The sequence below is a fragment of the Amblyomma mixtum genome, chromosome 3 (assembly GCF_055824585.1).
Source record: "Amblyomma mixtum isolate Tamu chromosome 3, ASM5582458v1, whole genome shotgun sequence".
NCBI lineage: Eukaryota > Metazoa > Arthropoda > Arachnida > Ixodida > Ixodidae > Amblyomma > Amblyomma mixtum.
The window spans coordinates 224843369-224860161 of NC_143014.1; the positions used below are offsets into that span (position 1 = coordinate 224843369).

The following is a 16793-nucleotide window of genomic DNA, read 5'->3' on the forward strand; positions in this document are numbered from 1 at the left end:
CAAAAACTGCGGTTAGAGATGAGGTGGCATTCCTTTGACTATTGCTCTCAGATTGTGTGGAGGGCTTGTGCGCGCCTTGCCGTTTACTTTTATGTTCGCTGTCACGTGTCTTCTGCTTCGGCTGACTTTGTAGTGGAGGGAAGTCCTGATTAACAAGCACAATTGACTCCGAGGCTGATTGCTGTGTACTGACAGGGCTCTTGGGCGCCGTCGTCGACACCGTTTGGTTACCACGTAGAATCTCGGCTTGTTGTTCGCGTTCTTTTCGTCGCGATACTCGGATACGACGGAAAATGCCATTCCTCAAGGTTTTTGTGGCCTGCCGCCGAGCAGGGCACTTTGGGTCCGTGGCTACGTGGGGACCTCTGCAATTGCGGCATAGTGGTTCCGTCGGACAAACCTCGAGGTTTCCATGTGCAAGGCGACCGCAGTACGAGCATCGACGTTGGTCGACCAGTGGACACGAAATTGCCCTGTGTCCGATTTTGTGACAGGTCTCACATATGATAGACTTCGGGTGATAAGGTGTCACCGGAAGCAGTATGCTGTACAGATGAATTTTTCGGGGAAGTCTCGAGCCCTCAAACGTGATTAGAGCTGCTCCGTTCTTGCCCATAGGCCTGGCGTTTATTATCCTGCACGAGTAGCACGTGAGGTTTGCCATGAGCTGTTCGCTTGTTAACCCGTTGGCACGATAAATGACCCCGCGTATCTGGCCGGGGCGTATGGTTTCATAAGCTTGGATAGGTGTCTCCTTTCCAGAAATTAGGAGAGACTGCAGTCCAATCAGATGGTATCTGGCATGCATATGCGATATGTCGACAGCAAACTGATTGCTTCGTTCAAGAGGCCGTACTTGAAAGCCAGAGTGAAAATGAATTTTCCGAAGCTCATTAGCAACAGCTTCGTGCAGCCAGTGTGCGGGGAGTGTCCCTAGTTGTCCAGGTGAGGTTAGCTTAATTATCAGTGTATTTAACACTGATTGGATCGGCGGCTGCGGCCTTGTTCTTTCGCCTAACAGGCTGCCAATCATCTTCTTCAGTATGATCATTATCAGCCAATTGATCGATTCTGCCCATAGGGGTGACTATGGACGCTGAGGCACAGCCTAGCGATCGATAATGCGCATCCGTGAAGCGAGCATTTATAGCTATCTGCGAGTGGGCATGTTTTACGCCGTGTCGTTTGTTCTCAAAGCGAGTGCTTTCTTGAGCCATCCGCGAGGTGCCTGACCCCATCCTAGGTTGCTTGGCAAATTTCGAAAACGGAAAAGTGCAAGATCCTACCTCGGAAGGGGCGCTTCCCGGCTTGTTTTCCGTGGAAAGAACAGAGAATGGGTTGGAGACAGGTATCGTCGCAACCACTTGAATGGCTTCGTCATCTGCCATGCTTTCGTCGGCGCCGAGCACGGCGTCAGGTTGGGCCGCGTTATCTGTGCCGCTGCAAAACGATGTTACCGCGGCGTCTTGCCGAGGCTGCTGCGAAGCCATGTTGGCGGCTTCGGCGGTAGGCGTATCCGATGCATCCGGATGGTTTCCTGGGGTAGTCGTTGACGCGGAAGCGTTGAAACCGTCGTCCACAGGTGGAGAGGAACACGATGGGGGTGGCCCGTTCATTTTTGGGAGCCTAGCCCAAAAACGTCCGGGCCAAAAAGCTTCAAAAAGTCGGAGCGATGCGAACGTGCGTCTGTTCGAGACGGCTGCTTGCAGCGCCCTTCGCCGTAATTATGTCTCAGAAGAGCGTAGCATCATTGCACAGAATAAAAAAAATGGTCAGTGGTCTTTGGCTCATTGCATAAGCGCCAATTCACCATCCATGGCACAAACATCTCCTCAGCATGAAGTCATGCCTTGACAGGCAGCGTCTATGTGTGCACTTTAAAGAAGAACGTTTTTGCAGCAGAAGAAATACATGTATATTCGCTTAACACATTTTAAAGCACTGTTGTTAAGGGACTCCAGAAAAGGTTGGCGATACAACAGTACAGGAAACAAATACCCTGTAAGTACCTCAGTCGTCTGCCTTCTGGAGAAGCCATACAGGTAGTCTAAAGAAAAGAGCACAGTCAGGAAATTTAAGGTACCCGATACTTCCGCGCTGCGGCGACGCCTGTCTAATCGTTTTGGCTTTCGGAGGCACTTATGTGTAGTGCAACCGAACCATGAATGAATGGATGGATGAATGTATAGGAGCGCCCCCTTTGAAACGGGGTGGTGGAAATTGCCACCATGCTCAGCTTTTCTTTCTTTATTTTTGTTCAACTGTGTTTTCAAGAGTGTTCACCAGCGCCACCCTCGTCAATAGCAGCGCACGTAATGCGTCTTCTTTTACCGAGAGTGCCACATAAAAAGCGTGGTCGAACGGTGAGGGCGGAAGCTGTGCGAGAACCCTCGCTTCGGGTTGTTTTTGTCTGAGGTATGTGTTGGTTCACATGCAAGCGAATGACTGAGCGGCGCGTTCGTCCGAGCGAAAATTTCCAACTTGTTGGAACCTCGCCGCTCACCACCGCGACGACTCAAAAACAAGTTTTTTCACTGCGGCGGCAGGATTCGCTAGCGTTTTCGTTTGCAAATGCAAGAGGCTTCATGCTTGTTGGCGTTGTTTTGTGGAACACTTTGCGACGGCACACGTGCAGCATTCACAGCATTCTACCTCAGGTAGATCGGCTGCAGGTAGATGGGCCATTTTAGACCGCAGCTCTTATGCGCCCGTACCCGCGTTCCGCGTCGTAGTCGGCGTAACCGGTTGTCCAAGTAGCAGAGCGAATTAAACGCCACCTGGAAGGTGGCTGCCACGGGAAGACCTCAAGAGTGGCTATTGCAGCGTAATATGCCACATGCCAGGCGGCGTGCGATGAGTTGTGTTTAAATCTCGCATTACAGACAATTTCAAGTCAATTTTTTGCCAGTGAGTGCCCGGATGTGCGCTCACCAAATTATGCACGCGGGTGCATACACAAGCTCAGGCGCACGCATGCATGGACGCGCGCACGCACGCACGCACGCACGCACGCACGCACGCACGCACGCACGCACGCACGCACGCACGCACGCACACGCACACGCACACACACACACACCACGGAATTTTTTGAATTTTTGATAAATGAGACTAAACTGCTAACGCAGTAAAGAAAAACAACTACAATACTCTAACCCTGAGTGGAAATCGAGCAAGTGGCGGCGGGCGCAACAAAGAAGCATCATTTACTGATGTCTTAGGCTACTCTGCCATCTTCGAAGATTCTTTTTATTGTTGCCTCATGGAATATCAGGAACCTCCCTGACCTCGTCTTGCCTTACTTGACTGGGTCGAATTCCGCGACCTCAGCATACGGCCTCATGTCACTGTCACTCCCTTGCTCTTCCCGCACATAAAAATCCTGAAGGCGCGCATGTCAAGAGAGGGTGATCAGTCACGAGGTTGAACTTTCGCAGCATATACGTTCTGAGCTAAAATGAACTGTTCTCTGAACAGTGACTTCGCTGAAAGTGGCGATTGTGCGTGTTTATCAAGCATACAGCTTCTTCACACGCTAAGCAGTCTTATTAACAGGAAAAGTTCACACGGAATTCAGGTGTCCTTCATTACTAGCACAAAGCTTATGGTGTAAGGCATGACCTCAATGTCCTTTTCAAGAGACTGCTGAAGTGAGCTATGTCTCAAATGAACATAGCGTCACAAATAATTTCGTTGTTTAATTGTTCCTCGTTGCCTGCAGATGTAACAATTTACTTATCACGGCACAAACATCCCCTTGGCTCGATGGCATGTCCTAACACGTATGGTGGACGTTTGAAGTCTAAGAAAGGTTTTTGGGGTCTATTGAACGTACATTCTCTCTACTCGCCTTAATACAAGGTCGTCAAAAAAGGCTAGGTAAGGCTGCACGTAGAGGAAGTAATAGACTCAAAAGAAAACATTCGACAGAAGTCTGTCTGGTTGGGAAATTTAATGTTAGGAGAAGGTAAGTGACGCCAACCAAGTAAAATACAGGAAAAACACGACGTTTCGGGACCGGCTGACCGATCAGAATCTTTGTCAGCTGCCTTCTGCAGAAGCCGTACAGGTATTGCAAGGAAAAGCGAAAATTCAGGAAATAGAATGTGTCAGTACAAAATTCCCTCAAGACTATGTACATAAAAGACAGATGAGCATTTAGTCACCTAATATGCACAGCTGCCACGCAGCGGTGGTTTTCGGTTTCGAAAATTTAAAATCATGAAACAGGTTAGTGGACAAATACTGCACGAAAGACTTACCAGACTGTATCAAGGTAGCATGAAATTCTGCCCACGCATGGGATCCCTTTGAAAGCGCCCTAGAAAAGTAACAAAAATTCTATTAATTTACAGTCCTCCTCTCGCAATGCACCAATTGCAACACTGTCACAGCGCAACGTCGCATCGAAGACGTCGCAAGTTTGTGTCCGTACACGCACGAAGTGCACCCAACCAATGCCAGCCTGCTTTTTATCATATTCTTTTCATCAGAGCAAGAGATGGCGACGACATCCGCATAGGCCACAATCTTAATTTTACACTTTAGTAGATATGAGTAGCTGTGTTTTCGAAGAAACTGAGCTGTAGGTGGTCGAGATATATAACACCAGTCACAAAGGCGATGCAGAACAGGTGATGCAATTAAAATATTATAAATATTTAGATGCATGCTGCAGGTATGCCGCCAGAGTGGAGGGCGGGGGGGGGGGGGTGTGATAGAGTCTAGTATACATAGCCGGTGTTCACATTTCTGAGTTCATTGGATTTCGCGGCTCTTGCGTAAATTTAAATCTTTTTGCCGTGAACAGTAATACATCTCGCATTTAGTAAATTTTGCAGTGCTGTTTTATATGCTGATATCACAAAGAAAAGTAATCAGCAAAAAAAGGTTGAATAAAAACCTACGTTCAGAATTTTTTATAGCCTGAACCCGTTTGAACCGGTTCGACGCGACCCGGAGCGGTTCGAACCGGAACGGAATGTCCCTCCGGAGCCGAACCTGGAACTGAACCCGAAAGGCGTGAACCCGAACCTGAACCGAACCCGAAAAAATTTCGGTTCGACACCCTGTGTGGAACACGCGGGACGCTTGCCGCGTGTTCTTTTTCGCAGCGGTCGGGGCAGCAGCGAGCGACAAAAATGTCTCGAAATTTGAGCCGAATTACATGCGAGGCCCGGATCCAACGGCCGTTTGCACTCAAGTGACTTGAGCGCTGCTCCACAGCATTTTCCGAACGGAGTCGAAATCTTCGGCATTTACTCAACATGCTGCAGAGGCGCTGAGGGTGTAATGTTTCGTTTTTTCCAGCTTTAGTTAAACCTTTGAACAATATATAGCTGAAGCACGACTGTAATGTAGCTCAGGATAACGGAATATTGTATTGTGGTTTGGACCGAACCTTAATTGAGTTTATTCAACACTGATTGCATGGTTTACTGAGCATGGTTAAGGCCCCCGTGAAACTGAAACGCGCCCGCCGCGCCTTTCCATGGGATTCTCGCCTATGACTGCCCCGGAACGAACACAGATGTACGAAGCTGCTGAGGGGAATATGGGTTGGTCGCCATTTGAAGCACGGGAAGCACAGAGCAAAATATTGCTTCAGTAGAGGTTAAGAAAAATGGATGAGAAGAGATGGGGAGCAAATGTCTTCAGGTACATGCACAATAAAAACGTGAACACGTGGTAGCGGAACGCTTACGACAGGTACAGTCGCGGGTAAAAAAGATTAGCACAGATGACGGAACACCAGAGCGCCGAAATGACAACGCGTGGCGCTGCGGGTGGCGAAGAGGCGGATTACGAGAGTACCGGGCCGTTCCCATTCTACAGTATTAGGGGGGTTCAGCGCACTACCACGGACAGCAAAATTACTGGCTAAAAGCAGCGCTATCATCTATTGTTCCCACGAGTTCCTTTTGACAAACCATCGTGGACATAAAAAACAGTAATAAAAAGAACCCATCTTTGCTCATGATAACCGAGCCAAAATAAATGCCGCAAGCACGGTCACGTAGGGTCGGCACTTCAACGATCGGGCGGTGCACGCTTGATAAAGCTTACTTCCTGCCGTCCGCCCCTAGGCTGCAAACATGGAAACGGCCCGTTAGGCAGGTATGCGTACCGCAGCGCCGCGTAGTGAGATATACGAATTCTGATCGCCAGTGATCTGTGCTAATATTTTTTGCTCGCGACTGTACGGTACAGGCACTTGCACTTGTCGGCAGGTGTACTTGTGTCCTCGTCCCATTTAGTGCGCCGCACGTTTCCGTCATGACAAACCAACAAGCCCAAACTGCCACGCTAGTCAATTTTTTAGTCCGCCGCGACCTGACCAAGAGCACATTGGAACGATGAACTAGGACGACCGCTAAGAGTGAAATCCACGTGGAGGTATAGGCTGCAGTGCGAACCCCGTCGTTGCCGCGTATATGGGGCGCGATTGGGCGGTTCCAAGGGTTGTCCCGTCGAAGGCTGCTCCGCGGTCTCGGGGCACAGAGAACAGCTAGTCACCGCTATTGTTTGAATGTCCGCGTTTTCACCGTCCGGGTTATATATTTTCAGCTCGAGCTGATGTTTGCTATTTCAGAGAATATCCCTCGCATGTTTTTCTGCAGCAGCTTATCTAATCATGAAGGCCTCGAATGGTAAACGTTATTCGTGCGGTGCAGTGTGTATGATGTTTGTGTGCATACACAGTACTGATCCATCGTAGTGTGGGAGAGGGAAAAACGAATGCCGAATACCTTTTTTTTTGAAGCGTGAGGTACATAGCCCACAGTCTCGACCATGCTCATGCGCGAGGAGCAAGTGACGTCACTACGCACAGCTGGCGTGCCTCGCCGCGTGCGCTCGCCTTCCTTTTCTTAAAATGATCGGAGTGTAAAACGTTGACAACGCCAACGCCAACGAACACAATGAAGGCCGACGGCCTATGGCTTCAGCGCCGCGTTTCTGGCACAACCTTGTCAATGCCTGCAGCCCACATCTCTCTCTCATCACCCCACGTACCTATAAGCATGATTCTGGCGTCCGCTGACCCAGGGAGCCATTATGCGCCCTTCCTTTCCTTAAAATGATCGTAGTGTGAAACGTTGTAAACGCCAATGCAAATGAACGCAACGAACGCCGACGGCCTATGGCTTTAGCGCCGCGTTTCTGGCACAGCGTTGCCAATGCCAACGCATGCAGCCACAACTGTCCAAGAAGGCAGTTATGCGCCTTCCGTCTGGTTCAGGTGTCCACCGAGAAGTGGACACCTCGCCCTCACCTCACGGTACCTATATCCTGGCATAGCAGAGCTAAGCCACTGCAAGTTTTTTTTTTTTCGGGCCTTTCATTGTCCTAAAAGTACAGAAACACCAGAATTAGACAGTTCCCGTTGTAGAGGCACAACAGTAAAACAGGACCGATTGCACCACCTGTCGCAAAAGACCAGTTCACCATTGCTTTGCACTTTAGTTTCTTGCGACCGACGATATAGAGTGCTGCCACGCTGGGCAGTTTGCTCACTATCAGGTGGGCAGGTTGTGATGACGCCGCAAGATCACGTGACTCAGGTGGCCCACCTGCCTCCCAGGTTGCTCCCTGGGCACCGCCTGCCAGAGCCATGATCGCGATTTTTCGCTCACAACACCGACAAAACCTACGCCGACAATGGATTTTGTGCGCAGCGGGACCTTTTACGTTATCGCGTTAAAAACCAAATCGTGATTAGAAACAGGTCCTTGATATCTACGGATAATTTCCTAGCAACGAATAACCTGTTCAGAGCGTTTTACTAGAGACGGGTCATCTACATGCAGAATTTTACGTTTCTTCTCCAGTAAGGATGCAACCAGTCCCTGACAGGTGTATTTTGCTGATGAAATAACCCGATCGTTCCGGACTTAGGACTTTTTGCCGAAAAGCATCTCCAGGCTACCTACTTGACCTTTTGCTATGCTCTGCAACAACTTTGTCAACTTGATGTGAGCACAGTTTTCTTGCAGTCAGCATGACTTTGCGGAGTGACGCTTCATTTCGGGACTCCAAAGCATAGTTGATTCAGTAACTTCCTTAGGACTGGATTTCGAGCCGTTCTAGATGTTAGACTAGGCAAATTTACTTACCACTGCGTATGGTAAAACTTGAAAAATCTGACATCGACTCACATTTGTCGTCCCGCATGGCGGTTTTCTCATGACAAAGCGCAAATCTTGTTTGCTTTTCTAGCGGAATCGCAGTGTGGTTGACGCGGTCGAATCTGCTCATTGCTTCCAGAGAAGACTTGCGGTTCTCACTGAACGCACATGACGCACAGAAATCAACGTGCACAACGCAATGCTCGTACTATCAGCAACGAGTGAAACGCGAACAGAAATGAAATGCTAACAGAAAAGCACGAACACCAGCCCAGCCCAGCCCAGCCCAGCCCAGCCCAGCCCAGCCCAGCCAGCCAGCCAGCCAGCCATGCTTTTATTCAAGACAATAATACAAAACTATTGTCTTGGGGGACGCGACAAAAGGCGGAAAAGTGCCTGACGAGGTCAAGCCCGTTCCTCAACTGAACACACGCGGAGGAATACGTGTACACTGTGCGTATGATGGGAATGTGATGGGAACGGCGATGTGATGGGAACCATGCCGCTTACCGCAAAATATGTTTTCACTGTGCAGGTTAGTCTTTCCGTTTCCAAAATAAGGTCTGGGAAAGAAATATTCTTGATTGTTGTGCCGTGCCCACATAGTGTTTTGTGCATTTGTTACGAGTGCTACCTTGTATGTAGGCTGCTCGTTTGTGGCGATGTTGAACTAAATCCGGGTCCCACAACCATTGAAATTCTTGACGCTCTCCTCCATGGGCAGGCTGATATTATTAAAGAAGTAGCTGAACTTAAAGCAAGTTGGAATATTGATCGTAAAATCCTACTTGAGATTGATTCTCGGTTGCGTTCCTTTGAAGTCTTCTTTAAACAGCCCAACGCTTCTTCGCATCAAATAGCATCCATTATGAAGGCAACAGAGTCTCTTCATGGCGTGATGGCGTCACATAGCAGTAAATTAGTTGATCTTGAAGACCGCAGTCGGCGCTCAAACACCGTAGTTTACGGCATTACTGAGCCGCCTGATGAAACTGAGGATTCCCTGAAGGAAAGCGTCATTAGCAATGTTTTTGAAAAGCGTCTTGGCGTCAAATGCAAGTCCATTGCACGCATTCACCGCCTTGGCCGCCAGGGAAGCCGCCGGCCTTGCATTGCTTACTTCCAGGACTACAACGAAAAACAGGCTGTCTTGATGAACTCTGGAAAATTGAAGGATACTAACTTTTTTGTTCAAAACGATTACAGCCAACCCACTTTACGCAAGCGAAAGTTGCTCTGGGAAAGTGCGAGGGCCGATAGGAATAACAGGAAACGTGTGTCTTTAATTCATGACAAGCTAAAGGTTAACGATACATTATTTATATGGGATGACGCAAAGAATGAACGAGTGGCACTTCCTTCCAGGACGACGCGTGCTTTTTGACATTCTGTTCAGTCGCGTACCGCACCAAAAGAGCTTAGACTGCTGAACGTGAACGCTCAGAGCCTTGTAAATAAAACCGATAAACTGGAATACCTGCTCTTAGCCTATAATCCACACATAACAGTTATTACGGAAACCTGGCTGCATGACGGTATTAACAACTCAGTTCTTATTCCTCCAGGTTATGAGATATTTCGGCGTGACCGCCCTTCCCGGGGTGGTGGCGTTGCTGTCATTTTAAAGGAACCCCTAAGTGGTCATCTTTTGAATCAACTAGATGAACACGAAAGCTTGTTCGTTAAGGTCAACTGCTGGGGCCATTTATTCACTTTATGTGCGGTCTACAGGCCTCCATCTTCTACTCCTGATTTTTTGTTGAAATTACACGATCACTTATTTTCTTTTAAGGATGGTAACATTATTTTGGCTGGTGATTTTAATCTTCCTGGTGTTGACTGGAGCGATCCACGTTCTGTGTATGACCTTTCTAATCCTCTTGGCGATATCATGTTAATGTGTGATTTAACTCAGACTGTCACAGAATTCACCAGAATCACGGACAGTACCCGATCTATACTTGACCTTTTCTTCATCAGTTCTAGTTTGTCTTGTTATTCTGTGTCCATTCATGACGGAATTTCTGATCACAAGAGTGTTCACCTGTCCTTATTTCTCGGAAACGCCAAAATGCACAAGGATCAGCATTACAAATCTGTGAAGGATTATTCAAAAGCTGACGACCAATCCATTCTTGACCGTCTTTGGTTCATTTGCGACAACCTTCCGAAAACCACCAACATAGTTTGGAATATGCTGAAATCAACCATTAATAATTGCATTAGTACACTTGTTCCTAATAAGCGCGTTAGAGTGAACAAAAACAACCCATGGGTGACTAGGGAAATCATACATATTCGCCGAAGACTTAAACGCGCTAGAAAAAGCGGTAAACATCCTTCAAACCTAGCCCACTTAAGATGTGAGCTTGCATCTAAATTGTCTGAAGCTAAGGCAAGGTATTTTAGTTATTCCCTTCCACAGTTCCTAAAAAGTAACCCTAATAAATTTTGGCGCTACCTTAGTGACTCAAGTGATGAGGTAGATAAAATATCAATAAACGGGTCCGTTGTAGACGACGTATCTGACGTGGCCGAGCACTTCAACCGTTACTTTCAATCTGTCTTCTCTCTCCCGATTGCTGATTTAATGCATGTAAACTCGTCCTCTGACATTGAAGCCAATTTCATAACTTATGAAGGTGTTTTCAACATGATACTCAAACTCAAAACTAAATCCTCAGTCGGCCCGGACAACATACCTAATGTGTTCTTGCACCGCTACGCTGAACCACTCGCTCACATTTTAACCCACCTTTTCCGTTTGTTATTCACCGAAGGCATTCTTCCAAATGACTGGCGTGTGGCTCGAGTGGTTCCGGTCTTTAAAAAAGGTGACCGTTTAAATATTGGTAACTACAGACCTATCTCACTTACTTCCAGTACATGTAAACTTATTGAACATATCATATCAAACTACGTCGTCTCGTACCTTGAGGAAAACAAAATTATTTCACCCTTTCAACACGGTTTCAGAAGAGGCTTATCAACTACCACGCAGCTCGTGACCACTCTTCATGAATTTGCTTCATCACTAGATAAGGGCGAACAGATTGACGCAATTTTCATGGATTTTAGTAAAGCGTTCGACCGCGTTTGTCACAGTAAACTGATATTTAAGCTTCGAAACATTGGCCTCCCCGATAACCTTGTTAATTGGATTCGTTCTTATCTTTCCAACCGACAGCAGTTTGTTCAGGTAAAGGGCTGCTCCTCTCACATTCTACCGGTGTCCTCTGGAGTGCCCCAGGGTAGCGTCCTTGGCCCGGTTCTCTTTCTCATCTACATCAATGACATCGTTTCGGCCATTGACACTGCAGCTATAAGTATTAGGCTATTCGCAGATGACTGCATTCTCTTTAAGTCTATTAATAGTAACCAGGATCAAGCACGCTTACAGATAAACCTTAATGCAGTTGCAGATTGGTGCGCGGAATGGTTAATGGAAGTAAATACTGATAAAACTGTTCTCCTACGGGTCACGAAAAAGAAGAATCCCTTCCAGTTTACATACACACTGAACCACGAAAACCTACTGCAAGCTGACAACTACAAGTACCTCGGCGTAACATTAAATAAGCACCTTAGTTGGACTAGTCACGTCGACAAAATTTGCGCTGCTGCTGCAAGGAAACTTGGCTTCCTCCGCCACAAATTAAAGTCTTCCCCACAGTCCGTGAAGCTATTAGCATACAACACGTACATTCGACCTAAACTTGAATATGCTAGTGTGTCATGGGATCCATTTCTCAAAAAAGATATACATTCACTAGAGATGATACAAAGAAAAGCAATCCGGTTCATTTTCAACAGTTATCATCGGAATGCTTCACCGTCCGCCATCATGTCTGTAAATAATATTCCATCCTTGGAAAAAAGAAGAGCACTCGCTAGGTTAAAATTTCTTTTTTCACTTTATCACCAACAGTTCAATTTCTCTTCCAAGGACTACCTGCGCCCACGCTTAACCCGGCATACTAGGAACGTTCATGACCACAGCCTTACGCCGTTCTTTGCCCGTACAGCCGCCGCGGTGGCTCAGTGGCTATGGTGCTCGGCTGCTGACCCGAAAGACGCGGGTTCGATCCCGGCCGCGGCGGCTAGAATTTCTTTGGAGGAGAAATTCTAGAGGCCCGTGTACTGTGCGATGTCAGTGCACGTTAAAGAACCCCAGGTGGTCGAAATTTCCGGAGCCCTTCACTACGGCGTCTCTCATAGCCTCAGTCGCTTTGGGACGTTAAACCCCATAAACCAACCAACCTTTGCCCGTACAAACCTTTTTAAAAACTCTTTTTTTGTTCGCACTATCGCTCAGTGGAACAGCTTGCCAGCTCTCGTCTTTTCTGCCCGTAATGTTCATGATTTTGAAGAACGCTTGTCCCCTATCATCTGAGTTCTGTTTGTAATCCTACGTCTGGTGTTTTATGATATTTCTTCCTGCTTTTTTTTTTCTTTTTGACAATGTTGTTCATACAGCAACCTTTTACTTTTGACTGCCTTTATGTTGATCATTCAGGTGTTTTGTAGTGTTTGTCTGTTTTCTTTCTTTCTTTTTTGTAGTTTGGTGTGATCTTTGGCTGTTGTTAAATTGCCCACTCTGCTTGGCCCTCGGGCTGCAGTATTTTGTAAATAAATAAATAAATAAATAAAGTATGTGATATACGTACTACAGTTTGTTCGTACCGAAAAAGATGGAGGAGGCTCTAGTTAAAAGCTGCGCGAAGGAAACGGTAACGTGACAAGGCCCACAGGCCCCCCTTCTCCACGAGACTACAATGAGCGCTGAAAAGAAAACGCGAGAAACAATTCTTTCTCGCTCATGTGATAACCAAACAAACATTTCAAACCTTTTCAACGCATGACAAAACAGCCGCGGTGAAACAGCACGATCGAGTCAAACCGCAATGACCACTCCAATAATCGGAATGAGACCCGACGCGATGGCTTAGCGGCAATGGCGTTTGGGTGCTGGGCCCAAGGTTACCGGATACAAAAACGGCCGTGTGCTGTGCGATATGACTGCACTTTAAAGGATCTCAGGTTGTCGAAGTTAATCCGAATTCTTCCACTATAAAGCGCCTCTCATAGCCCATATGCTGCTTTGGAGCTTGTTAGACCATACCATCCAAAAATTTACTCAAAACGAATGTAGACATATGCAGTCAACAACGACAAACTATATTTTTTACTATATTTTTAGAAATTTTTACTAGGTAAACACGAGTTTTGCTTTGATGAAGCAATTGTGTTCGCATGATGAACGGTCAGAAGGTAAGTGACATTCCATTTTTGTTTGTAACGGGTAAAACATGTGCAGTCTTTAAATTACAATTAACGCATTCCCCATGCTAATCCTTCCACACTTTTCTCTCCCCCAGAGCCAACTAGTGACGGCGGCCATTCCAGGGCTCACCTCCTGATTACAGAACCAAGACGAGGTATGTGTTCTCTACGGCGCCCCCTCCTCGGCCCATCCTGAAGACTGATTTTGGCAAAGCGAGTGAACACTGTAGTTTTAGGTTGCTACGACACCGTTCAACCTGGAGACTGTTCCCTGCACAGCTGTTGTTTTCAATAAATACATAAATATTGCTAATGTGCTTCAATGTCAGTAAACGCTTTCCTGCCAAGTTTCTGACGGGGGATTGTATCGCAAATAAAGATGTGAATGCATCGACGGAGGGTCCCCACGAGACGGTTCGCTCTGGAACCGGCTCACGTCTCCGCGGTTCACCGCGCGCGATTGGCCGCTTCGCCGCGTGACGTCAGCCGACCTGAGATCACGCGCCGAGGCGGCAGACAGCGCGCGGCGAACCGCGGAGAAGCGAGCCGGTCCCAAAGCGAACCGACTCGTGCACAACATACTGGCAGCCGCCGTGGTAGAGGCTATGGTGTTCGGATGCCGACACGACAGACGCGGGTTCGATCCCGGCTGCGACGGTCGCATTTTGATGGAGGCGAGATGCTAGAGGCCCGTGTAGTGTGCGATGTCAGTGCACGTTAAAGAACGCCAGGTGGTCGAAGTTATCGGAAGCACTGCACTGCAGCGTCCCTTCGGGAAGTCGAACCCCATAAACAAGAAACGCCCAGACGAAGACAAGTCCCCTTGTCGAAACGTTGGCTCACGCAACCTGAGGTTTTCCCCTCCCTTGTTCATTTTTGTGATCGCAAAGGACCATCAACCACACCCTCTCTCTACCATAAACAACATACCCGCTCTGATGAGTCCACACACTATTCGGCACCTCCAAATCTGACTCCTCATCTCAAGCAATGTCTTCACTGACGCGCACTCATGAACGAGCCAACTTTGCGCAGAAGCATTTTATCATCATGTCAATATTCCAGCGCACGTAGCCGGTGATGTGAAAGCTATCCGAACGCTCCAACTGTAGCCAACTGCGTTGCTTGGTTAAACGCATAATCTGCGCAAGCGTGACTCGCATGGAGCGTTTTTCCGGGCGATTCGTCGGCGTCGACGGCACCGGAGCGTTGTTTTGTCGCCGGAGAGGACGTTTTTGCCAAATCGACGGGTTCTGTCGAAACATGAAAACGTCGACGCCGCGCCGGCGCCGGGAGAGGGCAGCGACAGAAGGCCAATGAGAGCCGGAGCGGGCGTCACGTGACTCTGGACGGAGCCACCATGGGAGCCACGCCGGCCGAGGGAGACGCGCTCGCGAGCTCTCCCTGGCACTGTAGCTTGACCACCAAAACTGCGTCGTGCTTCCCGGAAAGACGGGCGTTTGGCACACCGAGGGTACAGAGTTCTAGTTAACTATAGTACCGAGGCTTGGGCTTCTGGTTTCTCGACCGAAACGGCCGAGCAGTGTGTTGTCTTTCGGAGGAGTCGCTTTTAGCTGGCCGCGCTGTCCATCAGGGGCACGCGTAAACGGTAGCGCCATCTAGTGACAAGACGCCCAAGCACATCAACGCTGTGTTGAACAATTTTTTTATCCGTAATTATTGATAACTACGACGGGTGCATTGCGAGCCTTTTTTCGTTCTAAGAAGAAAAACTGCTAATAGATGAAAATATAGCAAGTGACTAAAAGCTAGACAACTGCTTCACCAGGTGTCGTTCTTGCGAGGCTTGGAGTAAAGTCACTGGAACCATCCTTCTTTCCTCCATGACTGGAACTCTGAAAGTACCGCAACCAGCGGGCGGCGCGCAGGCAACATTGGGGTGTTGTTGCCAGAGGTGGTCCACCGCGGCGAGCGCGTCGTCTGCTAGGCGAAGAAAGTCTCCCTTGCGGCGGCCTTGTTCATCGGTTTTGCGCAAAAATTAATGAAAGTATTCATGATTGAAAGCTTAGATGAGGTGAGGGTTTCGAAAACCTTGAAAGCGTTGCACGACAGCTGCGCAGCCTCTCGTATTCTTGAGCCCATGGGTGTGAGCTAACAACGCAAGAAGCAGGCTTGTCCTATCGCTTCCGCGAGAGGCTCGCAAATGCATGTTTTCGGGACCCGGAAAACTTTAAAGCCGGCAGGCTGCGTACATACCAGTGTGATATAACAAAACGTTTAGTAAATCGGTTCACTTGGAAGTCTGCTGCGTATAAAACGTTCCCTTTACGCTTACTGTTTCCTGCCGCCTGTTCTTCCCTCCGTGTGGTCAGTAGACGGTCGGAGGCTTGTGGGAGGCAGTTGGGCGACCCTAAAGTCGACGTGCTCTCCGAAATCTCATAAAGCAACGTCTCCGAAGACATTTATAGCAGTCACACTCACACAGACACACGACGCACAGAGACACGCGGTGCACAAAGACACGCGCGCACATAGATACGCACGCAGACACACGCACTGACAGACACGCATACACAGACACACGCGGCGCACAGATACGCACGCAGACACACGCACTGACAGAGACACGCATGCACAGACACACGCACGCACACAGACACACGCGGTGCACAAAGACACGCACGCAGACACACGCACACACACAGACACACGCGGTGCACAGATACGCACGCAGACACACGCACTGACAGAGACGCGCATACACAGACACACGCACGCACACAGACACGCGCGGTGCAGATACGCACGCAGACACACGCACTGACAGACACGCATACACAGACACACGCACGCACACAGACATACGCGGTGCACAGATGCGCACGCAGACACACGCACTGACAGAGACACGCATACACAGAGACACGCGGTGCACAGATACGCACGCAGACACACGCATTGACAGAGACACGCATACACAGACACACGCACGCACACAGACACACGCGGTGCACAGATACGCGCGCAGATACACGCACTGACAGAGACACGCATACACAGACACACGCACGCACACAGATACGCACGCACTGACAGAGACACGCATACACAGACACACGCACGCACACAGACACACGCGGTGCACCGATGCGCACGCAGACACACGCACTGACAGAGACACGCATACACAGAGACACGCACGCACACAGACACACGCGGTGCACAGATACGCACGCAGACACACGCATTGACACAGACACGCATACACACGCACGCACACAGACACACGCGGTGCACAGATACGCGCGCAGATACACGCACTGACAGAGACACGCATACACAGACACACGCACGCACACAGACACACGCGGTGCACAGATACACACGCAGACACATGCACTGACAGAGACACGCATACACAGA

General features: G+C 48.7%; 1 protein-coding gene across 1 annotated transcript in view; it reads right to left on the reverse strand.

Moving 5' to 3' along the window:
- The window catches only part of LOC149353843 (uncharacterized), a 615886-nt gene that overhangs the window by 33336 nt on the left and 565757 nt on the right, over nucleotides 1-16793 (reverse strand). The window contains exon 7 of the mRNA XM_089575872.1: nucleotides 4263-4321. Within this exon, the coding sequence (XP_089431998.1) occupies nucleotides 4263-4321 (59 nt within the window). The remainder of the gene's footprint in view (nucleotides 1-4262; nucleotides 4322-16793) is intronic.